Here is a 26,453-nt window from a genome sequence, read left to right as displayed (position 1 = left end):
CATTCTACAAGGTCGGTAGCAACTTCTGCTGCCTTCCATACTAGAGCTTCTTTACATGACATTTGTGCAGCTGCAACTTGGGCTAGACCTCATACCTTCATCAACCATTACAAATTGAATTTGGCCTCCAGTGGAAGAGCATCTTTTGGTTCAGTAGTGCTCAGGAATGTCCTTCCATGAGAGCCTCCCAGGAATAAAGGTAGCTGGGGACTCTGTCCCAGGCGTAAGGAATGAACGAGGATTAACAACATCAGATAAAGAAGTTATGTCTTCTCATAACATTCATCTTTGTTGTTGATCCTCGTTCAGTCATTACGACCCTCACTCCCTTCCCCATCCTGAGGCTTATAGTGGATCTCACCATCTGGTTCCGTTAGGTCATTTGACCAGAGGTAGCCTCTACCTTCTTTTGACTAGCAAACTCAATCGGAGGTAACAGGGAAAGGGGAATTCTGGGCAAGAGTTTAGCTCGAGAGTGTGGTTGGCGCGAGCTTGGAAGATGGCTGGCTCGGTTCCGAGGTCGGAACAGACTATCCAGAGGTAATGACTGAACGAGGATCAACAACACAGATGGAACGTTATAAGACATAATTTCTTTTTCTTTTAATCTCATTCCTCCTCTGCATGTATTGATACCACATTTCCCATTTTTTCTTATGTAATTTGCTCCTACCCTTTTCTAAAGATCCCAGTTCCAGTTGATTTATCTCTGTTACTATCTTCGCTGCTTCTAGTACAGTTGGTTTAGACTTTGATTTCCATTTTCTACTAATTGCTTTTTTGGCAGCCACCATAATTAGACTCATAAGGCCGTACTATGTCTAGGCAATCCTGATTCTGTATCAGAGCTCAAAAAAAAAATAATTTCTCTAGTTATTCCAATTTGCTCAACCAGCATCACCTACAGAGCAGTCTGAGGGGAATCTTTAAAGTCTGCCAACTCATTACATTCCCAGAAAATATGTTCCCAGTTACCTCTTTCTTCCCCATCTCACCTCTAGCATTTGCTCTCTACCCGAGGAAAAATTATTTGAAGTCTTCTTGGGGTATAAAAAATACCTATGTAAACACTTCCAAGCAAAGATCCTAAAACTTCTAGATTTTGTTGCATATTTGGGAGCCGTACATATATCCCCCCATTGTTTCTTTGTGAATTGCTTATCTAATCTCTCTTTCCAATCCTTCCTAACCTTCTTTGATGCTGATAGTTATTGCAATATATGCTCTACTAATTATTCCTTTCTTAGCCGTAAATTCTGTTCTATATTCTACTAAAAACTCTACCAGTGCTGGCCTTTCATTTAGGGCCCCTCCCCCAATTTCTTTCTCTCTGCCTATACTCTTATCAGTCCGTGATATTGAAGGTAATCTCTAGCCTGCAGTCCAAATAAGTTCTTGGAAGCTTGCCGGGTTTCTTAAGGTTTTGTATGTCTGGATCACATTATCAATTTTCAGCCTTACCCTATCGGCTATCCATTGCTCCAGCAGTGTTTATAAAATGTTTAGCTTCTGAGATAGCCCACTGAAGACTGCAGGATGCCCACATTTCCTTATTTAGACAATTTGTTTACAGGGTCTTTTTGAAAGTGTCAGGAATTTCTCTCTTGGGTAAAGGATTTTCTACATGGACTTGGACTGATACAGTAATGCTGATTAATACATCTGTTTATATATATATATATATATATATATATATATATATATATATATATATATATAATATATATATATATATATATATATAATATATCTCTGAATTCATCTGGCAACCAACTAAATTCATGCTTTATGTATGTATTCTGTATATATTACTGTAATCACTGTGTGTAACACTGTATTTGCTTTTGTACCAATTAATGTTTAATATTTTCTCTATCTATGTTCTTGGAGCTTTTCTCCCTGGGCCACCACTGCATATGGGCTCTCTTAGGCCCAGTGGACTTCACCTGGTAAACAAATGCAATAAATAGAGAATATTCAGAAATAATTTGACTCCTTACTGGATTGCTTTTTCTGGGGTGTCTGCTAGACACCTCAGTTCAAAGAGCTTTTCTTCCACAGGAAAAAATAAATCTATGTTATGTCTATTCCAGGGGTTTTCCAGTCGGACTTCTGTCACTGCAAGGGAATACCTCAGGATTCTGGGAAACATGACATCTATGATTCTCATGATTTTTGTTACAAGACTCCACATGCGAAAGTGGTATCTGGAGTCTTTGTTCCCAGTACCAACACCCCATTATCATTTCAAATTCAAGTTCTTGGATTTGTGAGGAGAGAAATCACTTGGTGGAGACATTAAATATCCCTTAATCCAGGTCTTCCTTTCTCCCCGTCACCTTGGAATTTGCTTGGAGAGCACATCAGGACGATAAAAGTGTAAGGTACCTAGGACAACAGAGAGAGACCAAAGCACACAAACATAGAAATTATTGCTCTTATCAAGGCGCTCAACTCTTTGAATCATCTTTTGTCCCCTGGACCCCAGGTAGTTATGGACAAATACCTGTCGTGATACATAAGCAAGGGAGAACCATGTGTTGCACCAGTGCAGACTAGGTTTGTTAACCTGGGATATACCTTTACAGTGCAGACATGTAATATTCTGTCAGACAAAATTGTGTGGCAGACAAGCTGAGCAGGTCAAAGGCAGTCCCTCAGAAATGGAAACTAGACAGATCAAACCTTGGAAGACCCCCGATCTGTCTGTGGAGAGTTCTTCAGGTAGACCTTTTTGCCTCCTCTCTGAACAATCAGCTGGCAAAATTCTGCTCCAGGACTCCATGCAAAAAGGCCAGGAAAGCAGACTCCTATTCCCTTCCTTGGACAGGAATGTTCTATATGCTTTTCCACCCTTTCCACTGATACCTAGTTTAGTAAACAAAAGTTAAGGAATATCCCCTAAGATCATTGTGGGGACTCACTTCTGGTTCAGACAACAGTGGTTCTCCCTTCCTTTTGAATTAGCCAGTGGCAATTACTAGAAGTAAATTCACAGACTGAATCTGTTCACACAACAGGTGTGTGATGCATCCCTACCCCAAACAGCGTCAACTGACTGCTTGGATGATAGGGTCTTAATACCTTGTAGGCACCTCTTCTGAAGTTGTGCTGCGGATATTAGTGGAAACAAATTCTTCTACTAAAAAATCATATATGAGCGAATGGAAAAGGTTTTCAAGTTGGTGCAAACATAACCAGCACCCATTCTGGGCGAGTGTTTCTCCAGTTTTGCAATATTTACTTTCTTATAGCCTGTCTTATTCCACTGTCAAAGCTCATTTTTCTGCCATTTCAGTATGTCTGCCTATGGATCCCGCACTTGCAATGTATTCTCATATCAAAATGTTTTTCAAAGGAGTTTCACGTAAGAATCGTACAAGAAAACTGGTGGTTCTTCCTCGGGATCTTAATTTTGTGTTGGAGAAGCTAACATGTGCTCCATTTGAACCAATTCATATGTCTGACTTAAGGTTCTTAATATGGGAGACAGTTTTACTGATTTTTCTGACCTCTGCTAGAAGAGCATCTGAGTTGCAAGCGCTTATCAGTGTGTGACTGAAGGGTATTTGCCTGAAAGCTTTGTGAAGAATTAAAACATTGTTTTATTACAATCCTTTTGAGCCAAGTGTTTCCTTCTACAGGGATTTTTCTTCTGCATCCTGTCATCAGCCAGATTAACTGTAATGTTCAAATTATTCCTTAAATCGTGAAAATATATTTTTCAGTTTTTATATTATTGCTGTATGCATTTTGCATGTTAGGTTTTTCTATACCTGTCAAAATGCTGTTCGATGTATTCACTCAGTATTTATGTCCCCCGGTAAAGGCTTGGAATTAAGGCAAGTTTTAGATATTTATGCTTAATTTTTACTAAATACCTTGTACTAATAAGCATATACCCATTTTTCTGAGTCTGTAAAACCTGAGGTTGTATTATTTAAGATAAGGGAGGAGGGTTTGTAAGTGGGTTTAATGCCCCCCCCTTATAAAACAGTCAGTAAACTGGTATGAACAGTTTTTGTATAGTTCCAAAATATTATGTACATACACAGAAGCTGCACAATCCCACTGCAATATAATATCCACAATGACACCTCAGAATTAAAAAGATTGGTTTTAGAATGAATAAGCTGAAAATGTTATCACAATTATTCTTAATTGTAAAGTTTCAGTCTGTCATTCTTTTATAAATTACTGCAGTGATCAATCATACAGCAGGATAGTGGGGGTCAAGAAGTTAGGGAGATGGCAATTTCATTCTAAGTAATGCAAAGTAGACACTAATTTATTTTAATGAACTAAATGTGATTTATTCTAACTAAATGTTTTTGTATGGTGATATTTCCCATACAATGTAAGGGACAGCAGCGAGGTCTGCAGTTGCTTTGAATTATACGTGTCTCTTTGGCATGACTAGAGTATTGCCCTTTGAATAACTCGGATAACTAGTTTAGTATTCATGTTTGATGTTAATGCCAGTTTTTTGACTGTTTTGTATATAAAGAGAGGTGAAGTACATGACTTAAGTATTATTTAATAAATGTAAAGATTTGAACAATTGCTGACTATGTGCAACAGAAGGCTAGAAGCCCTGACTGCCACCCAGTTGACCTGGGTTCATTTAGTTGCCCAGATGTTGGAATTGTGTTGATGGGAGTGATGACCGAACAGAACCCACTCCCCTCTTCCTTGTGGGAGACTTGCTCGGGGTGGGGTGGGGGAGTTGAGGTTTGATCACATGCATAGGTGGTGATACTGGAGCATTGAAGAGCAGTGGTTATTGAAGTGTAATTGGGTGACCAAATAATGAATTGCTTCACCACCTTATGATGTAAGCCCAGCATGTCAGAGGGAGACGGGACTTGTGTACAAAGGCCCAGTTTAAGCCATGCTATGACAGATTTCCATTTGTCCATTTCCCAATAGGGTGCATGATGACTCACACCCCTTCGCTTGGTCACGTAAGGTCTCTTCTGAAAAGGAACTATCCTTGTGCAGTTCATACTAGGGGATGTCACATCTATCCGAGAAATATAAGAGCATTGAATACCAGGAGGATACCTATATTTTGGGGAGAGGAGGTGCTCAAATTCAGCAATGTCAGTGTGGAGGTATAAAATGATCATTTGGGCTTGAAGTCTGAGTTTCAACATAGTTATGAAAAAGATGAAAATATTTTTTGGTTGTAAAAATGAAAATTAGTAACCTTAATGAATGCAAGAAAAAACAGAAGCACGTGAATGTTATTAAATGCAGCGCTAGCAGCCTCTCTACCCAGGTGAATTCTGAAGTTCTGGGTGGTCATTTTCCATGTCTGATATGTCTCGACTGTAAAGCTGATGGTTATAAAACAGTGTGGAAGGCCTTAACAAATTTGTAACGAAGGTACACTGTTACAGAAACTGGGTAGAAATCATGCACACTGCACTATAAAAACAGTAGTTGTTCAGGAAATACAGTAGTGAGTAATTTGTTACAAAGTATGTTGCTGATCAGTGTGCAATGCTGGGCATGTAGTTTAACATTTTTAAATTACATTATACCTGTTAGGCTAGTAGAACTACTTATTTATAGACTAGTATTTTAGTATGCAGTAAGGCTAAACCGAGACTGTATGTGGTAAATGTGCCCAGATGGCTTAGTGGTACGGTGTCTGACTATAGTGTGAAGGGTTCTGTGTTCAAGCCCTGGCAGGGTCAGTTGTTTATGTTAAGCAAAGTTCCTCATTAGTACTCTTAAAGAAAAATCTTGATGAGTGGATGGGAAAAGGGGAAATACACCCCGGGATCACTTCTGTGGCTCTGCTCGACAGGGGTACAGGAAATTCTTTCTCGAGTGGTTTAAGCCAGGGAGCCTTGTTGGCTAGGCTTGCTTAGGCCCTTGGGCCGATAGCCTAGTCTCTACCTATGAACCTATGTATAAATCCTGTTCAGTTATCTGATTTTCAGTTAAAATGTAGTAAAGAAATGTTTTGCTAACAGCAATACACAGAACTAAGTCTATATTCTGCAGTCTGTATAGGAAAACCAAGATTATTGAAGGATAAGATAGATCACATTGTAGATATATGTGGAAAATGCAAAGATCCATTAACCATGCATGTGATGTCTTTGTTGTATTGCCTGTTAAGCAAAATGATAGAGGAGGAGATGTCAGTGGAGTGCTGATATTTGAAGCCGACAGATAATTGGAAGACTGTCACTTTTCCCTTAAACAGTAAATTCACTTTAGTCCCATATTTTGCCCTGAGATGACATTTAATTTCTGCTACGAAATGAAGGTATTTAGTTGCTTTGTTCAATCTGTATGCCCAGAGCCTCACAAGTGCATCATTGTTCGGAAAAGTGGTGGAAACCTGAAGATCTGCATAATGTGCCTCTGCATCTGTGAAAAAAATGGAGATCTGTACAAAATGCTGAGATTTGTTATGCGCAAAATTATTAGCTTTTGTCATTATATTGCAGAAATTTGCAAATCTGACTGTAATTTGGGATCTGTGATGTGTGAAGAGTATTCAAGTTATATGCATTGAAAGATGAAGCTCTTGGTGACTAGCCAAGGCAGTACTGGTGGTAATAGTTTGTTACTGTCTCTGTAGGAGGAACTGGATGTTCGGCCAAAGGTATCTTCTCTTCTCAGCAAGTTGGTTAACTACACAAACCTTCCACAGGGGTCTAGAGAGCATGAGGAGGAGGAACAGATGGGAGGACAGTCCAGAAAGAAAGTTTTACGTGTAAGTATTTTGTTGCCATCTTTCTTTATTGCCTTTCTGGTTTTAATCCATCCATCCATCCACAACCCCTTTTTCTCAGTTTTTACACATGGGGTTAGTGTGTCACAGCACGGTCAATCATCTAATTGTCAACAGACATATGCTGTATTACTAAGTGGTGTTTTGTTTTGTCGTATTTGACTTATTTACTGGGGAAGCCCAGCTGGGTAAAACCCCTTTTCTTTGGAGGCCCTGGGAAAAAAGCTCTACATTACATACATTTGAAATGAGCTAATGGTAAAAATGTACAATAACACATATATATAATATATATTATATATAATAGGTGATCATGTTGCATACGCTGTGCAGTGTTTACTGTATGTTAAGCTTGGGCACATCTATAGAATATATTATACAATGACTGGTCATTAATATTCAAAAATGTGCATGCTGATTGGTAAGCCCAGATATATATATATATATATATATATATATATATATATATTTACTACGGCTTTTCAGTTTTCTTGAGCTAAGAGGTCGAGAAGTACGAAGTTTGAAACTCTGAGTTGAGAGAGAGAGAGGACCAAAATGCAGTGAAAATCTACGTTATGCAAAACTAAAGAAACGTATCTGATTTTCCTTTTATTTCTGCCCTCTCTCTCTCATACATCTGAACTGCCTGGATTTAAAAAAAAAAAAAAAAAAAAGCAGCAATGGAAATCTTCTTTTCTCCGTTGCTTCCTTTTCAAACCATTGATGTGCTGCATAAGCATTGGGTGTGCAAGTCCCATATGCATGCGCAGTACATCAAGAAAGCAGCAAAATGCAGAAAGAAGGTGAAAAAACACCACAGAGCCTTTATACAACGACATTATTTAAGAAAAGTAAGTCATTTATTTCCTAAATGTCATTGTATAATAACCTGTGGCTGGGTGTGGCTAATGCTGGGATTACCCATGGTTTGCCCTTGTGACCCGACCACACCAACCATGGGTAAATCCAGCATTACCCACACCCAGTCATGGGTTATTAATATAGTATGTTTTGCACATAAAATTTGCACTACAACAGATGGCATCAGTTTACAGCGTGTGTGTGTATTCTCCCACTGTTTTGTTAGCACACAACCGATGAGGCTTATTCATATGTCATCCAGTCAGCTTGATCCACTAGACTAGAGACTAGTAACCAGGAGATTACTGTAGTATTTGATAATCTAATGATTGATTTGACTGTACTCATTGTACAACTGTTTCCACTAGAGACTAGTAACCAGGAGATTACTGTAGTATTTGATAATCTAATGATTGATTTGACTGTACTCATTGTACAACTGTTCCTTATAGTACGTGTGATTCAACACAATTTTAAAATTTGGATGATGCAGTGGTGCAGCAATAACATTGTCACCTCACAGCAAGAGATTCTCTGGTTTGATTCTCTGCTGGGGTGCCTTCTGAGTGGAGTCTGCATGTCCTCCCTGCGTTTGTGTGGGTTTCCTCCAGGTGCTCCGGTTTCCTCCCATGTTAGAAAGACACAAGTCTGGAGTGTTTCTCCCCGGGCCTCTGCTGAAAACTGGCTTTGTTCCAAGTCGGACCTTCCTTGTAAACACATTTTTAAAATAAAATAAATATAACAGTTTATATATTTGATTTAATATGGTCTTGTCCAGACACTAGTTGGACTTGGGCACCTCGGCACCTTTCTTTTTGGTAGTGGCTCTTCCCTGTCACATAAACCCATACCCTAAGGAGAAAACTCCACATTGTTGCTGCCATTGCAGCCTCATTTCCCAAATGAGCACAAGCTGTAAGGTTTTTGTCTTTGATTTAGTATAAATAAGTGCCTTTCTTTAAACTTTTCTTAAGATAACTACATTTACACTGACATATCTAAGTTTCTGTGTTAGCAGTTTCATCTGTTTTTCAACCCTTAATCCCCCTTCTCCCTCAGCATCCCTTGTTAAAAAAAAAAATGTCACTTCTCTCTCTCTTTAGTGCTAGTGGATGATTCTCTTACATTCTTGCCATTTATCTTTTGTTGGACTGTGGATTGTTGTGGTTATTACTTTTGTGATTTCTAAGTTAAGGTTTAGTTATGGAGAAAGACCCAAAGCCAGGTTTTAAGATGTACAGAGACTGTGTCCATAAAATGCCTCCCACCCACCCTCATGACATTTCTGTTGTATGTCTTAGTATGGCACATTTGGAGTTGTCAAAATTTCAGCTCTTGAACTCTCCTGGATAGGAGAAACAAACTGGTCCTTAAAGGCTTGTTCTTTTGGAAGATTGGGAGAAGTGCTTCAAACATGGTATATCCCAAGAAAAAGACAGAAAGGGGCAGGACTGAAGAGACTGAGGTCTCTGTTTTAGAGAAGATGTCCCTGGGCAAAGCCCCAAAGCTTTACACCTCTCCTCCTTGACATGGATCCTCTGTCTCTCTACTCCCATCAGATATACTAATTCTTGGCAGGAGTTTAGGATGCTACTAACTCAGAACCAAGAGGAAGGACTGGAAGCTTTCCTTCTGAAAAAGAGTTTGAGATTTCTCACCTCCAGACCTACTTCAGTCTCTTCCGTTAGATCCTACAGGTGCCTTGGAAACCAAGCTCCTTTTGACTGGGAACATATGATGTTACCTTTCCTGAAGGCATAGCTTCAGTACACTGACATCTTGGCATCCTCTGTCCCTACGGCAGTTGGAGAAGACTATTTCCTCAAAGCTGGAGTTAATGCACCTGTACCTAGTCCTTTGACTCTGGTTGATTCAAATTCTTCTGTGCTGATGCCCTTGACATTGGTGGTTTTCTTGGTGCTGACCCTGTTGGGTGTCGGACCACTAGCACCCAAGAGCTCGGTGTGGAGCACTCTGTGCCTACTATGTCTGCCACTCTTCTGGGACTGTTGTCTGGGTCAGTGTGTCCAGTGTTAGTCTTCAGTGCCTAAAGCTTCAGAAGCAGTATTGGTTCTGGACCGCTTTACGCCACTGTTCAGCTCAGGCATTACTATGACAATGTCAGTGTTGACATGTTTGGTGCCAGGCATTTCAGGCCCAGATGCTTCCACTGACATGTTGGTAGAGGGGAGACTGAATTAAGGTTCTTTGCAAGACAGATAAAACTAGTCTCTTGCTCCATGAGCTACTGTCTATACTACATCCTTTGACTGATTGTCATCTGTCTTCCCCAAGGACAGAGACCTTTATAAGCCCATATTTCATATATGTGCAAGTCACAGTAGATAAAGTCCCTTACCATATCTTGCTAACCATATCTTAGGTAACTGTAGTTCACCACCTGTGCCTCAAGAATCTCATAAATTGTATCTAGACGTACTGGAGACACTCACCATCCAACAAAATGCCCTATTAGTGGGAGACTTTACCTACCCCTTAGACTGGGAAACATAAACTGCCTCAAACTCACAAGGAGAACGTGTTTTGGACTTTATTCGTACACATACACCCTGAAACAGAAAGTGTGCACTCCAACCAGAGGCTCAGACATACTGAACCCTTTGAAATAGAAGTCAACTCAAGAAAACTTACAAAGACCTTCCTTAAAAAGAGAAATAATGCCTGGACTAGCTACCATAACACCAAATCCCTAACCGATAAACATACCTGGAACCAAGTAACAAAGCCAAAAAAACTTATCAAAACAGATTAAACTTTGTACTACCAAAAATACATGACAAACATAGGAACAACCCACAAAAATTTTGGGCAGTAATTAACTCTGTTCTGCAACCAAGGAAAACAATTACCACTACCACAAAAACTGGGAATAACCTAGACAATATCCCCACACAATTTAACCACTTTTTCACAGACACCATCTAAACCCTAGCAAACAACCAACCCTATGCCAACCACCCCACTCCTGCTACTACTCCCCTCCACCTGAAACTGCAAACAACTGTCCCAACTTTAGCTTCCACCCAGTACATAATACATCCATTGAAAAACTGCTCCTAAAACTCAAACCTACAACTCTAGGTGCTGACAAATTACCAGTTGAATACCTACAACTAGCCACAGAAGCAATAGCATACCCCATCTCCATCCTAATAAACAAAGCCGTCTCTGAGTGTACAGTACCTCAGCTATGGAAAATTTCATATATCATCCCACTACACAAAGGGGGCAGCTCTCGTGAACTCAACTACCGCCCCATAGCCATACTATCCCCTTTATTAAAAATTCTAGATGGTAATCCACAAGCAACTTTGGCAATACCTCCTAGAAAATAAACTACTATCACCACAACAGCACAGCTTTAGACCATTCCACAGCAGCACCACCACCGCACTCACAGCATTCACTAACATAATCAATAATTACAGAAATAATGGATTGTATGTATCCGCCGCATTCTTACTTATCCAAAGCATTCGACATGGTTAACCACTCAAAACTCCTTCACTCACTATCCACCCTAAACCTCAATATCCCTGCCATCTCCTGGTTTAAAAGCTACCTAATAGGCAGGCAACAAGCTGTGCTGTGGCAGAACCAACTCTCTCCCTCCCTCCCAGTCTCCCTAGGGGGGTACCCCAAGGCTCCATCCTGGGACCACTACTCTGTTACTCTCTTCACCAATCCGCTCCCATCCAATATTCCCAAAGCCTCAATAGTGCAATATGCAGATGATACTACCATAATATGTGCAGCCAAAACAATTGACCTACTTCACTCCCAAACACAAGAATGCTTTTTCCTGGCCGAAACTTGGATCAACAAACAGTGCCTAATTCTCATCCCAGGAAAAAACAATCTACTCCTGTTTAGCTCCCACAGATGCAAACCACCCTCTGACATTTTCACAATCTCCTTAAATAACAACACAATCACCCCCACCAACCACACCAAACTACTAGGGATTGAAATAGACAACAACCTCAGATTTGACTTGCATATTTCATTGACCATAAAAAAGTACATAAAAAACTTGGACTACTCTATCGCAACAAAAACTTTCTCACCAACTACTCCAAAGTTACAATAGCCAGGACTCACCTTCTATCTACCTTGCTGTATGCCTCCCCTGTCCTTATAAATCTCTGCAAATCGGATCTAGACAAACTGGATAGCTGTTATAATAAGATAGCCAAATTCGCTACAGACTCACCCATCAGAACATACTGTGACTGCCTCAAAAAAACTCAACTGGCTCGAACTACCTCGACTACTACAACTCAATCAACTTTCACTAGCCCACAAAACAATACATTTCTCTGAAAACACCCCAGCTCTACAAAATCTTCTTCAACCCTATACCACCACCAGGCCCTTAAGATCTAGTACCCAAAACCTCCTCAAGGTTACCAAATTCAGCAGTGAGGCTGGTAAGACAGTTTACAGCCACTATATCTCAAAAGCCTGGAACTCCCTTCCCCACATAACTGATTGCAAATCCCCGACCATGTTAAAAAAAAACTACTCAAAACTTAACTTCCTAAACAAACGGCTATGCTCCTGCATCACCCCCGGCTAATACCTCATCTCTAAAGTTCACTAACCTAAAGAAAGGCTGTCCTACTAACCAATTGTGCACATTGTACCTTCCTATGACTGGTACACATTTGTACCTCCTAATTCTCTAGTGGCAGTATTATTATCCATGGAATTTTGCACTTTATACTACCCACGACTATATTCTCCAGTTAGTATCAGAGTGCTAGGATTATGTATCCTATCTTAGAGACTTATTGAATAGCAAAATGCTGTTCCTCACATTTGTGTCTTAGACCTTTTTTTCTTCCTTGCAATGTAATCTATCCCAAGAATGTTGTGCTTTGAACCATTATACTGTTGGAATGTTGTGCTTAGAACCTACATACTGTGCTAATAACTAGCTACTAATACGTGTACCTTGTAATACCAAGAATATGTACCCTAAATTTATGTATGTCACAATCTTGTCATTCTTTTTTCTCTGTCAGTAATCAATTATCGTATTGTTTAAAGTTGTTCTCTTGGAGCTTTTCTCCCCGGGCCTCCACTGAAAATGGACTTGTATCCAGTTGGACTCTCCCGGTCAACAAATGTAAAAAAAAAAAACTAAACTTTTAATAGTCAAGAACTATTCTAAAGCAAGCTGCAGCCTACTGAGTGACAGTTTGTCAAGATTCAATCCCCCCCCGAATCCTGAGATCTTAGTAACCTATGCAGAATTGTTCACAGAAACTCTACAAATGTGAATGGCTGCATAGAGGCTGCTGTACCTACCAGTAGTCGGTTCATAACAAACAGCAAAGGCAAGCAACGCTGGTGGAATCCTAACCTTAACAGGGTATGTAACAAAAGGAAAACATTCATGGCTAGAATCAAAAAGAGATGATAAAGACAGAGAATCCAGTTTATTAACACACTGACCTACACAAATCACCTTAACTCTATACTCCGTCTCCTACAGGTTACTGAGATTTGATCTATGCCTGGCATATAAGCCATCATCAGATCCAACCCTGATGGATCTTTTTTTTTTGCACATCCGCAAAATGAACAGCACTAGATCCAAAGATTTAAACTTTGCTTATGGCATAAATAGAACATGCTGGTGATACTGATAGATGTCTGAAAATTATTCCTACGCTATGGAATAGGCTACCCATCATCTCCAAACTAACATACCCCTCCTAATTGTCACTTAAGGTACGTGGGGACACAATTGTTTTGGGTTGTATAGCTAGGCTTATAAAGGCGCCCTAGTGATTGTTAGCCTAGTATATACCTATGAAGCTATGTATGAAATGTACATTTCTTCAGACAGAAATTCTAATGGGGTAGTATAATTTTATTTCTCTTCACTTATATTAAATATGCCCATTTTAAGAATTCATCTAAAATAGTTTCATTTCTAAATCTCTAGCAGTGCTATTTGCTGCTAATAACACATGATGGCAGCAAATGAGTACATTTGGAATGCAGTTTTAAGCCTGTGACGTAAGAGGAGAATGAGTACACGTGCGCATGCGCACACACACGCATCCTCTGTGTGTCTGTCACACACACACTCTTGCTGTGAATAGGCTTGTCTTGTTTACGGATTTATCCAGGGAGCAGAGCTCATTTTCATTAGTGACCCCAACAATAAAAGATCTACAGCAGTTGCTACACAATTTGAAAAATGTTTCTACAGGAACACTGAAGATTGTGGGGAAAAGGATGTACATTCCTTGCATAAATCCATGATAAAACAACAGCTTTACATCATGTGGCAGTATTCAGTTGCAAAACAAACTATTCAACAGAAAGTAAAACTGGGGAACACAAAACTGTACATTTCTAGATTTGCATCTCTAGTACAGAAACATAAATGTTACTTAATTGGATTGGTTAAATACAGTAGCATTGCCAACTTAACAGGTTGCCAGAGTGAGATGCATATTTCTCTCAATTAATGTCACAGTATTTAAAGGGTAGGTGAGAATTGTAGCTTTATCAGTTGGAGTTTGGGGTATGTATGTGTATATATATATATATATATATATATATATATATATATATATATATATATATATATATACATATATATACATATACACACACACACACACACACACACACATATATATATATATATATATATATATATATATATATATATATATATATATATATATATATATATATATATATATGGTTTTGATAGACTTCTAATCCAGATGTCACTCTGCCTGCACTTTCTCAGTTATGGAACTCTTGACGTTCAGAACTCCACTCTTCTGATGAACTGGTTAGGGCCTTGGACAGGTTACAAACTGGGTTTTCATTTCAACAACTTTGTCTTTGTAGATGCTTAATTTCTTTCCCACTTCTTCTAGAGTGGCTTGACTGATGAACTACAACGTATGATAAAATATTTGCGTGATAGTTTGAAAAACAAATTGTGGACCCTGGCAACTACCGCTTTAAGTCTAATCTGTATATCATCTAATGTGGTGGAAAAACCTTATAGGAGAGCAGCAGTATCTGACATCACTAAATACTAGCATTCCTGGCTGTTTAACTCGCTTTGTCAGACACACCAAGGTGACTTTCTTGATCACTCCCTTAGATGTACCTTTGTTCTGCCTGAAGTCACTGAGGACCTGAAAAATGTGAAGAAGCAAAAAGAGCAAACCATTATTGCTGTAGATTTTGAGTTTCATTGTCCACAGCAGAGTTTTGCTTCTTTGGAGAAGAACAAGTGCTGGATTTGGTTCAAAATGTAATCTGCAGCTGCAACAAGGGAGGGAGGGTGCACCAAATATACAACAACCTCGGTCTGGTTTCCAGAAGAGTTATAGGCCGCGAAGCAAGGGTTGCTGTAGGTGACCAGAAGGCCAGAGTCTGCTTTCTGGTGGAGTGCAGCAGTCATGATTCCTTACTCATCTTTTCCTTTTTGAAATATGTTTTGGAGGAGCTTTTACCACCATATTCAAGTAAGGTGAAATATCTCGAGAGAGACACATTGAGGACAAAGTCTGGAAGATGCTTTGCTTCCTTCTCTTCCCCTTCTCCAAGTATTGTAGTTGCCCTTGCTGGATGGCCCACTCCCGACCAATACTCTCTGCAGAGTGAGTTACTAAGTTCTCTGAACAGAAGAGCCACCAAAAAGATCATCACTGGGCATAAGAACTTGGGATATTATTCTAGGTTTAAAAAAACAAGATCTCAGGCCTATTCTGGGTCTTAGTGGCTTAGATGCATTTGTTGCCAAAAATATCTTTTATATGTTTACAGTTCATTCTATCTTTCCATTTTTCTGTGTGGGGAGACTTGCTGTACTGTTTGGATTACCAAGATTTCTTCCTCTATTTAGAGATCTTCATGTAGTCATCCAGGTTTTTGCAGTTGTGAGCCAGACCCAGTCATTATTTAATCGGTACTTCTCTTTTTCCTCAAGTGCATTTCAGTAGCTGCAGTCCATTTCTGGCTTCAGGAAGTGATTTTCAATTACTGAATTCATTGGATGACTGGCCAGTAGTGTCTATATAGGTGCAAAGGACCAATACCTCGCAAGACCAGGACTGCCCTTCAAGCCCACAGACAGGATTCTTTCGGTTTTCTAGTGCCACAGTAAGAAATTCCAACAACTGTCTCTTTCTGATGTCATTTTAAGTGGATCCAATATTTATCAGCTTGGGAGGACATGGTTAATAGACCACTTTGCTGGTCTGCATCTCTCCTCTGTAGGCTTTTAAACACTAGCTAAAACTTTTCCCACCCTCGTAGTGCATTTTTTAGGCAATGCCAAATTGACAAACCTGCAAACATAGCAAAATCAACTCATCTGGAACCGCAAGGTGTTACTGTTTAATGCCAGGATCCTAAATAAAAACTATACTACCTCCAAGACCTTCTCACACTTGAGACTATAGACATCTGTGCAGTTACTGAGACATGGTTTAAAGTGGCAGAGAATATCCTGGCAATGCAAGGCTTTAGTGCCTGCCACACTTTTATACTAGTAGCTGCACAGACAAAGGCTAAAGGAAGAGGGGTGTCAACATCCATAAATAGCATGCATACACGTAGGATGGTCAAACAGGTGATGTACTGGAGTTTCTCCACATGCAGATTAACATCGACAAAATCCCATGTCATATCCTAGCCAGCTATAGGTCACCATCCATGTCCCACGAAGCTCACAGTGTATACCTAGACCTACTGGAGACCCTTACCAACCAACTTAATACCCTAGTTATGGTAGGCTTTAATTACCCCTCTGTAGACTGGGAATACTACATGGTCTCAAATCTACAGGCACCGAGATTCCTAGACTTTGTAAATGCAGACACCCTTGACCAAATAGTGAGTACATCTACTAGAGGCTCCAAAAAGTGGACCTCGTGCTTACAGATATGGAAGAATGCTGCCCCTCCCCATGTTTTATCCTTCCTTTTAAGGTCCCTATTTTTGGGTCTTTGTCAAATTATTTTTTGGCTTTGTCCAGATTTCATGTGATATGAGGTTGAGAGGTATGTATGGTGCATACTGCTTATCTAGATCTGGCTAAAACATTTGATGGCAAACTCCCCACCCCCTTGGTCATTGTCAAATGTAATGGAACTAGGTATAAACCCCTTTATAACACGCTAGATAAGCTAGCTGGCTTCCTGATAGGACCTTGCAGGTTAGAATGGGTGAGGCCACTTCCACAAAGAGGACTGTTACCAGTGTAGTCCCCCAGGGCTCTGTGCTAGGTCCACTCTTCTTTGGCTTCTGTTTCTTGGATGCCAAAGCCAATATCAAAGACCTTTAGCTGACCAAGTTCACAGATTGAAAACTGAGCAGTCATTGAATTCCTCAAGATGAGAACACCTTTCAGGAAGGCCTAATATAGGCCCTCTTGGTGCCAAAGCCATGGCTTAAAAGTCAGTGGCAAGAAATGCATCAGAGTACCTTTTAGGAAGTGTACTATCCTGGGCATCTGTCATCAATGAAACACCCTTAAAGGTAACTCCGATAATAACTTAGCCTTTAACCAACATTATGCCCAAAGTAGTAAGAAAAACCTTCATTGTTCAAATTATAAGCAAGGGCATGGCATCCAAGTCCAGAGAGGTTATTATACTACTGTACTCTGCCCTCACTAGACACATGAGTATAATGTCCCCCTTCAGTATGTAACCGACTAGATACATGCAGCCACTAGAATGCCCATAGGGAGTAAAGACAATGTCCTATGCTGACCACCTCAAAGCCCTGTGTCTCTACTTGGTATCATACAGACTGCTGTGAGGTGATCTTTTCCTGACATACAAAACATCTCTGGACCCTGTTTTGATGAGCCCTTTGCACATCTGCAAAACAGCCAGCATCAGAACTACTAGATTAAAAGGCCAAAATTTTGCTTGCAACATAAATAGTGCATATCGGCAAAACAGATACGTTTCTCAGAGAATTCCCTTTCTGTGGAACAGGCTCCTCATCCTTGTGAAGCAGAGTTCCTCCCTATCCCTCTTTAAGCGCAATGTGGACCAATGGATGGGTAACCTGAATTTCCTCCCCAGTCTGGTTCCTAGGTCTGTGATGGACATTGACTGTCAGTAAATCACCACCTATATAAATCGTTTGTGGGTCACATTTGGGTTGCACGGCTAGGCTTATAAGGGCCCTAGTAGTTGTTATCCTAGTATATTACCTGTGAACTCTTAGAATATCGCTTTTCTCCCTTTGGATTACCTAACCTACTGAGATCAGATAAGAAACCCTTTTGTTTTGTTCCTCCCTCTGCTTTTATCTGTCTGTGCTTGAAATGCGTATTTTGCTCATTTGCTTATTGCTCTGATATCTGCAAGGTGAGATTCTGAGCTGCAACCTCTGATGGTGGGACAGCCTTACCTGATTTTTCCACAGGGAATAGGGATTGATGCTCATCATATTGATTACTGTTGCAGTAGCCTTACCTGTACAGGTTATATCTTGACAAGGATACAACAGCTGGCAGCTTCAGGGCACCCTTCCATATGCACAAACTATCACGCAGCTTGAACTGAGGTGAGTAAAAGACAAGCTTGGGGAAGAAGCCTTTCAGAGCTTTACTGTTGCTGAAGAGTGCACTGGATCAATTGTCGGCTTGTGCTGTTCATTTTGCTGGACAGATGAGTTCCCTTTCTGGGGGGGAAACCGCTTCCGTTTTCTTCTTTGAGTTGCTGTTTTATCACATGCCTTTTTTGAAAACTTATTTTAAAGCTAGGAGTGTTGTGTTTTAATGGGCTGTCACGAGACTGTAACATTTAAATGGAGCACTCATTTTTCTGTCCGTTTAAAAGTGAAGTAAAGTAACTGAAAACATTTTTTCTTTGGAGAAATTCTGTTTAAAACACTATGTCAGCCCCACAAAAGTAAAATCAAGTGTTTAGACTGCCCTGTTCTGTCAAATGTCTGCTTACCATCTACAAATCGCAAAGGGCGGCTGGGGGGTTATTCCAATAATGTAGCTAGAGCTTGGAATAAAATTCCTATATCAATCAGGGCCATCTCACACCTTCATCTTTTTTCAAACCATTAATAAGTCTTCCAGTCTGCTTCCTGGCTTTGTCCCTGCTCCTCTTCTCGGGTATAGCTTCTCCTTGCATCCATCATCATTTCATACTTCCCTTTAAAGCACTAAGTAATTTAACCTGCTTATCCCCTTCTAATACTTCACTTTACTGTAGTACTTAAACTACTATACCTACTTCTAATTAGCACAACCAAATTACTGTTCTGTCACTACTTAACACTGAAGCTTGTTTCTCTCTCTCATAGCTCACTATTTTTGTATTTCGTAAATTGCTTCTACCTATCTTGTACACCACTGCATCTGTACATTCTCAGTACAACGCTGTGTATTAATGTTTGTGGATATTAATGCAAAATGTTAAGTTGTCAATCTCGCCTTCATTCTTGCTGGATGGGTTCGGAGCCGATCCTCGGCTCCGACTCGGCACTTGCTAAGCTCGAGAGCTAATTTTACCAGCTCGAGGCAACCCTATATCCCATGATGCAAGGCGGAGATTACTCAGATCTCGTTTGCCGCTTCGGTAACGAGGTGCCTTCTTTTACCAGCTCTAGGAAAGTGAACTTTTCAGAGACTTTTTGTCTACCCCCTTTAACTTTATATATAAATATTATTTTTTGTTAATTACCGACTCACTTTAACCCTATTCCTGTCAGTGTTCCCTTCTTTTTGAGTAAATATTCCTTACCCTAGTTAGGCCTTAGGCCTTCCCCTCCCTAAATTTTTCCTGTCAGGGATTTTTTGTGTGTGACTGTCTGTTATCCCTGTTTAATTTAATTTAATTTGTTGGACTGAGTGTTTTTGTGTGTGTGTGTGTTACTGGTGTTTCATCGACACAGTTATGTCGAAGGACACTAAGGTCTCAGGCTTCAAGAAGTGTGACTCGTGCTGTCAGAAGATGTCTCTGACAGATGGTCACACTTCTTGTGTTTATTGCCTGGGACCTTCGCACCTGCAGGACTCTTGTGCTATCTGTCATGCTTTCAGCCCAAGAGTCCTGCAGGAACGAAAAAATAAGCTCATATTAAGGGGCTTATTAAAGCCCGAGAGCTCCCCGACTAAGTCGGCGCCGGGGAAGCCCTCGAAACCTGTTAAGCCTTCGGCTCAGGCTTCCAAGCCGTCGGCTTCAGGTTCTTCCTCACCAGGCTCGAGATCGACTCTGGCCGGAGCCGATATTTCCATACCAGTCTCAGTATCCATCTGGCGCCGATACTGTCAAGTCCAGACACTCAGTGTCGGCTCCGGCTGGAGCAGACGCATCTTCGGCTCCGATGGCTCCATTGATCTCAAAAAAGAGATCTCGATCCCCTTCTGTGGAATCTATTCATTCGGCTCCGAGATCACCCTTGCTCTTGGAGCGGAGCCATTGGAGCCGATCTTCTCGGTCATCCAGGCTATCTGATCACGACCTTGAGAGAGTGGTGAGTAGACTATTAAAGTCTCAGGCATTGGCCCAAATACTCCATAGCCCATCTCAACAGACGGTAGCTATATCACATCCACCGAACATTCCTCCTTCGACTCTCTTACAGAGCTCGGAGCCGGAGCTCCTCGGAACCGGTACCGTTGTGACTTCGGAGCCGATACTACCCCTTTCGGCTCCGTCGTCCTCGGCTCCGATTTCCTCCTTGAGACCTTCATTGGAGGGATCTGGGCGTCTAGTCTCTCTCGTCGGCTCTGAGGGGGCGAGTGGCATCGGACCCTTGTCCGACCCCGTTCTCCCTCTCGGAGCTTCGGCGTTGGTGAGCTCGGCCCCATCTACCTCGGAGCCTTCCCTCTCGGTGAGGCTTGGGGTTCCTATCTCTTCAGAGCGGGAACTTTCTGATCTCTCTGACGGGGGAGCCTTCGAGGTGATGAGGAGTGTACTAGCCCCTGGGCTTAGTCAACGGACAGTTCCATCAGCTCCTCCCACTACAGTGCCTGCTGACATCTCTTCCCACTCTCTTGCTCCCGGACCCAGAGATCCAACGCCTCAGGTTTCCCCATTGGGAATATCTTCCTCTTCCGAGGCTTCTCCTGATCCATCAGGAGAACCCCCCCCGTAAGAGGACATGTAAGAGGAAACATTTAGACTCCCCTGAGTCTACTACATCAGATACTGACTTGGATGAGTCGGAGGGATCCCCAAGGTCCTCCTCTGAGGATGTCTCATTTTCAGACATCCTTGAAATCCTTAAACAGAGGGGGAACTGGCCCTCCCCTAATCCCTCCGAGGATGAGTCAGTATACCTGGAGGTGTTCGGATCTCGACCCTCCACCTCCTGGGTGTCTCCGCCTTTCGACCGTCTCATGGAGGTAGTGGCTCGGAAGGCGTGGATGGCTCCAGATTCGGTGGAACCTATCCCCAGGAGACCTTCAAAATTTATTACAGCCCCACAAGATAGACAATACTTAACAAAAGGTGTCCCAGTTGATGCCATGGTGGTGGCTGCTGCCACCAAGAAGGAATTAGCTGATCCTTCAGTACCTGTCCATCCTCCTAATAAGGATTCTAGGACTATGGACAGGTACGGTAAGCGGATTTTTTCTTCAGCCATGAGATCGCTGAACTACTTATGCCACTTCACCCGCCTTCAAAGAGATGTTCTTAAAGAGTTGGGAGAAGTTTTACAGGATCCGTCAGCTGCTGGGTCTCGGGATAAGATTAGCTCACAGCTAGGAATCCTTAATTCCATTGCTAACTCCTCCATGCGGCTCATTTCTTATGCAGCCGATGGAGCGAGTAGGGCCGCAGGCACAGGAGTGGCTTTAAGGAGTCAGTCCTGGATGTGGCTTTGTAATTTTGCAGACCCCTTCAAGGCGTCTTTCAAAAACTCCCCTTTTGATGGCTCGACCTTGTTCGGTCCTCAAGTGAAAGACACTTTGACTAGATGTGAACAAGATGGCAAGACTCTTTGTGCCGTAGGAGTCCGTTTCTCCACCCCTTCTAGACCTTACCCCAAAGGACAGAAGGGAGGGAAAATGTGGTTCCGCAAATCTCAAGGAGTCACCTGACCCACAAGTCAGTTTACCCCCAGAGGCAGAGGGGTAACAATAATACGCCGCCCTAGGGGCAGAGGTGGTCCAGAATCAGGGCTAGCAGAGAGCCTCTTTCTGACAAACCCTTCCAGCATCCCTGAGATGTTGCCCGATTGTCCGCCGGAGGCAGTCGGGGAAAATTATCGCTGTACCCAATAGCCTGGCTTTCCCTTTCTCAAGACAAATGGGTACAGTCAATTATATCCGAGGGTTACAAAATTCCCTTTATTCAAACCCCAATTCAACAAAGGGAACCCTTCCAGATGTTCCACCGGTCTAAGGGAACTAGCAGTACTAGAAATATCAAAACTGCTAGTAAAAAGAGCCATCCAGCCAGTCCCAGCGGACCAAATAGGATCCCGAATCTACTCAAGGTTTTTTTTTAGTTCCAAAAAAGACAGGGGACTGAGACCAATATTAGATCTGAGCAAACTCAACAAGTTTGTAAAGAAATCAAGATTCGGATGGTCACGCTTCAGTCCATTCTGCCCTTTCTGGGCAAGGACAATTGGATGTGCTCGATAGATCTTCAGGATGCATTATCACATAAAAATTCACAGACGCTCCAGAAGATTTCTCCGCTTTCGGCTGGGGACCAGTCACTTCCAATTCAGAGCCCTGCCCTTTGGACTCACTACAGCCCCCAGAGTGTTCACCAAATGCATGGCAGTGGTTACGGCTCACCTGAGACGTCAAGGATTCCAGGTGTTTCCATATCTAGACTGGCTCCTCACTGCCACCACCAGGCATCAGCTTCTTCAAGCCAGAAATTACACCATTCACACTTGCAGAGGGCTAGGAATTTCTATAAATTTCAAAAAATCTGCCTTGTCGCCTTGTCAATATATTACTTTAATAGGCGCAAAATTGGACACCGTACATCTTTCTGCAAGGTTGACAGACCAAAGGATCTTGGACATTCAAAGACACGTCCAAGTGATTCTATTCAGCAACAAAATTCAAGCCAGATTTGCTCTGAAAGTACTGGGTCTTATGGCGGCCGCCATAACACTTCTTCCCCTCGCCCGCTTTTACATGCGGCTTCTACAATGGATGCTATTCACCCAATGGTCCTTTCAACAACTTCCCATGCATCACGAGATCATAGTAACTCCAACTTGCAAAAGACATCTGACTTGGTGGATATCGTCCTCAAATCCATCAAGGCAGACCATTTGTTCCTCTTGCCCCGGTTGCCACGGTTACATCGGACGCCTCCCCTGATTGGGTGGGGGGGAATTATCAGGGCAGAATGGTCCATGGCACTTGGCAACCTTTCGAGTACCATCTGCACATAAATGTTCTGGAGATGAGAGCAGTGCTTTTAACGTTGCAAGCCCTCAACGACTCTCTTCCCTGGGAACTATTGCAGTCCAAACGGACAATATGTCCGTAGTGTGGTACATAAACAAACAGGGCGGAACCAAGTCCTATCCACTGTGCCGAGAGGCTCTCAGACTTTGGCAATGGGCAATCTCCTCTCACCAGTTTCTGATAGCAACGCACATCCCCGGGAAATCCAACATCATAGCGGACAGATTGAGCAGAGCTATTCTCATGCCTCACGAGTGGTCTCTCACAGTCAGTGACGGAAGAGATTTTTCAGAAGTGGGGCCTTCCTTGCTGCAACCTTTTCGCTACACCTCAAAACAGCAAATGCCCAGACTTCTTCTCTCTCTTCCCCCTTCCAGGCCATCCCCCCAGAGATTGGCCTCGGGGACTTCTTTATGCTTTTCCTCCTTTTCCGCTGATACCTCAGCTAATTCAGAAAGCAACCGCCTTGAGAGCCAAGTTGATTCTCATTGCCCCTTATTGGCCTCGACAGATTTGGTTTCCGTTCCTACATCATTACCTCTTGGTACAGCCATGGCATCTGGACCCGGTTCCAGATCTTCTGACCCACCAGTCGGGTCAACTGCACCAATCCATACCTTCTCTCAACCTCACTGCTTGGTTGCTCCACTTCCATCCTTAGCCAGGCTTCCTATGATTTCTAATCCTGTACGGGATATCATAGTAGCTTCCCTAAAATCTTCTACCAGAAAGATCTACACTAGTAAATGGCGACGTTTCTCTTTCTGGGCAAAAGCTAGGAACATAGACCCCTATACTGCTCCAATTCATTCGGTATTGGACTTCCTAGCTGACATTTTTAATTCAGGATCCTCTTCCACAGTGAAAGTTCAACTGGCAGCCATTTCAAATTTTCATATAGGCTTTTTGGACCATAACATTATGTCACATAAACTTTGCAAGGCATTCCTTCGAGGTATCTTTTTATTGAAACCTCCAGTTAGAGACCCCCCACCACAGTGGGATCTAAATTTAATTTTAACATCCTTGATTCTTCCCCCGTTCGAACCTGCAGCTGCCTGTTCTTTGAAATTGCTTTCTTGGAAGACACTTTTTCTAGTTGCCATTACATCTGCCAGGAGAGTATCTGAGCTTCATGCTCTCTGTGTTCGCCCTCCTATCTAATATTCCACAAAGATAGGGTATCCCTAAGAACTAATCCGTCTTTCTTACCAAAGGTGGCATCTCAGACTAACCTAAATCAGTCCATTGATCTTCCAGTATTTTTCCTGAATTATTCTGATAGAGCTGAACAAAAGTTACATTATCTCGATGTTCACCGTCAGCTGAGAGATTATCTGGATAAGACAAAAATTTTTAGGAAATCTGATCAACTTTTTCTATCCTATGCAGAGAACAGGAAAGGCCTTCCAGTTTCTAAGGTAACTTTATCTAGGTGGCTGTCTTCCGTGATCACTTACATTTATCAGCTCAGAGGCAAAGAGTTGGTTTCTAACCCAAAAGCCCATTCTACCAGAGCTCTAGCTACATCGACAGCTTTTCAAGCTAGACTTCCAATAGACACTATTTGTGCAGCAGCCACATGGGCCTCTCCTCATACCTTTGTTTCACATTACAAATTAGATTCTGTCTCCAGAGACGGAGCAAATTTTGGTTCCACCGTTCTCAAGAGTCTGTTCCATTGAGCCACCCAGGATAGAGGTGCTAGGGACGCGGTCCCATCCAGCAAGAATGAAGGAGAGATTGACAACTTAACATTTAGAAGTTATGGACCTACCATAACGTTCCATGTTAGTTGTCTTCTCGCCTTCTTTCTTAGCCCGCCTCCTTCCCCTAGCCTGGTCAGACCGAGAAGATTATACATCTTCTATTAAGAGGTTATTACCTTTTTCTAGCTGTTCAACTCCTAGTGTCACTAGATTATGTGGATCCTTTCTAGAGGGTTATGATGTTATTTAGTATTTCTTATTTTCTTCCTCCTAAGTTGGAAGAAAATACTGGTATTTCTTTAGCTACCAAACGAGATCTGAGTAATCTCCGCCTTGCATCATGGGATATAGGGTTGCCTCGAGCTGGTAAAATTAGCTCTCGAGCTTAGCAAGTGCCGAGTCGGAGCCGAGGATCGGCTCCGAACCCATCCAGCAAGAAAGAAGGCGAGAGAAGACAACTAACATGGAATGTTATGGTAGGTACATAACTTCTAATTTTATTATATTGACTGCTATGCTATGTATTTACTAAAACTGAATTATAAAATTTGTTGTAAATATTGATTCACATTGAATTTGTTACCTTGGAGCTTTTTTCCCTCTGGCCTCTGCTGAAAAAGGAAACTTATGCATAGTCGACTTTTCCCGGTAAACAATGTAAATAAATATATATTTTTATTATGTTTTTTTTCCCCCTCAAAATGTAACTTTTGTAGACTGGTAGTGTTTACCTGCGTTTGCTGCTTAGTCTTCCCTGGGAAAGAGGTATCATTTTCAGCTTGACCATGGAAAAGATGACCAGTCCCATGGCCAGTCCTTTCTTCCAGCTTCAAAAAGAAAAGAAAACAGCCTTTGCCATTACTGCATGCTAGCAGTTTGCCTCAGCCACAGGTGATTTGCTCTGGCGTGGCCATTTGTTGTATCTCACACCAGTCATCTTTTTTACCCTGGATCCTGCTGGTCTAGCACTTACAGCCACTGTGGACCCAAGGTCAGGTGGCACGATACCAGGGTAATCCTAATGGCTAGGCTTGTAAAGGCTCCATGGCCATTAGCCTTGTTACATACCTATGAATCTAAGAGTTAGTCATGTCCTCTGTGGCTGTTGAGGTCCCCTCAATGGGCAAGGGAGAACCACTCCTGTCATTCCTGTGAGAGAGGGAACAGGAAAGGTTTCCCTGTTAGCAGACTGCTGCTGCCGTTAGTAACACAATTGACCCTATTCTTCCTGTCAAAAGGAAAGCCAAGCATGTGACTACTCCTCACATTTCTTTGGATAGGAGTAGTTTACTGGGTCTGGCTTAGGGTTTACTCATAGTTCTTGTGAAGTAGTTTCTGGTAAAAAAGAGTCCTCTTGCTGAAGAGATACAAGATTCTGAATCTGAACAGGAATATGCAGAGACAAATAGTTTTTTCCCTCGGATTTCTCATTGAGACTCAGAGGAGAGCTCCTTTTCTGATTCTCCGTGTGGGGGGGTTCTCTGTCTGTGAAACTATCGCTAGATTGTGCCAGTGTTTTCTATGAGTGAGCACTGAGGTTTCCCAGTTGCTCAGGAAGTAGTATGACTTGATGCAGAAGGATTTTCCAGATCCTTCACCAATTCCTCCTGTTCTGTCTGTTGCAGAGGATGTGTGTATTAGCTTGCAATCTTTTTGATAGTTAGCCAGCTGTCCCCAAAAAGGCAAATAAAATGTATAA

General features: G+C 41.9%; 1 protein-coding gene across 4 annotated transcripts in view; it reads left to right on the top strand.

The window, feature by feature from the left end:
* Positions 1-26,453, top strand: part of LOC122810396 (solute carrier family 12 member 4-like) — a 2,349,234-nt gene that overhangs the window by 787,121 nt on the left and 1,535,660 nt on the right. For all 4 annotated transcript variants that reach the window (XM_044081998.1, XM_044081999.1, XM_044082001.1 and 1 more), the window contains exon 3: positions 6,602-6,736. In XM_044081998.1, coding sequence (XP_043937933.1) covers positions 6,602-6,736 — 135 coding nt within the window. The remainder of the gene's footprint in view (positions 1-6,601; positions 6,737-26,453) is intronic.

Source organism: Protopterus annectens, chromosome 8.part1, assembly GCF_019279795.1.
Source record: "Protopterus annectens isolate FY-2018-M chromosome 8.part1, PAN1.0, whole genome shotgun sequence".
NCBI lineage: Eukaryota > Metazoa > Chordata > Ceratodontiformes > Protopteridae > Protopterus > Protopterus annectens.
This window is presented reverse-complemented; position numbering and strand designations above follow the sequence as displayed.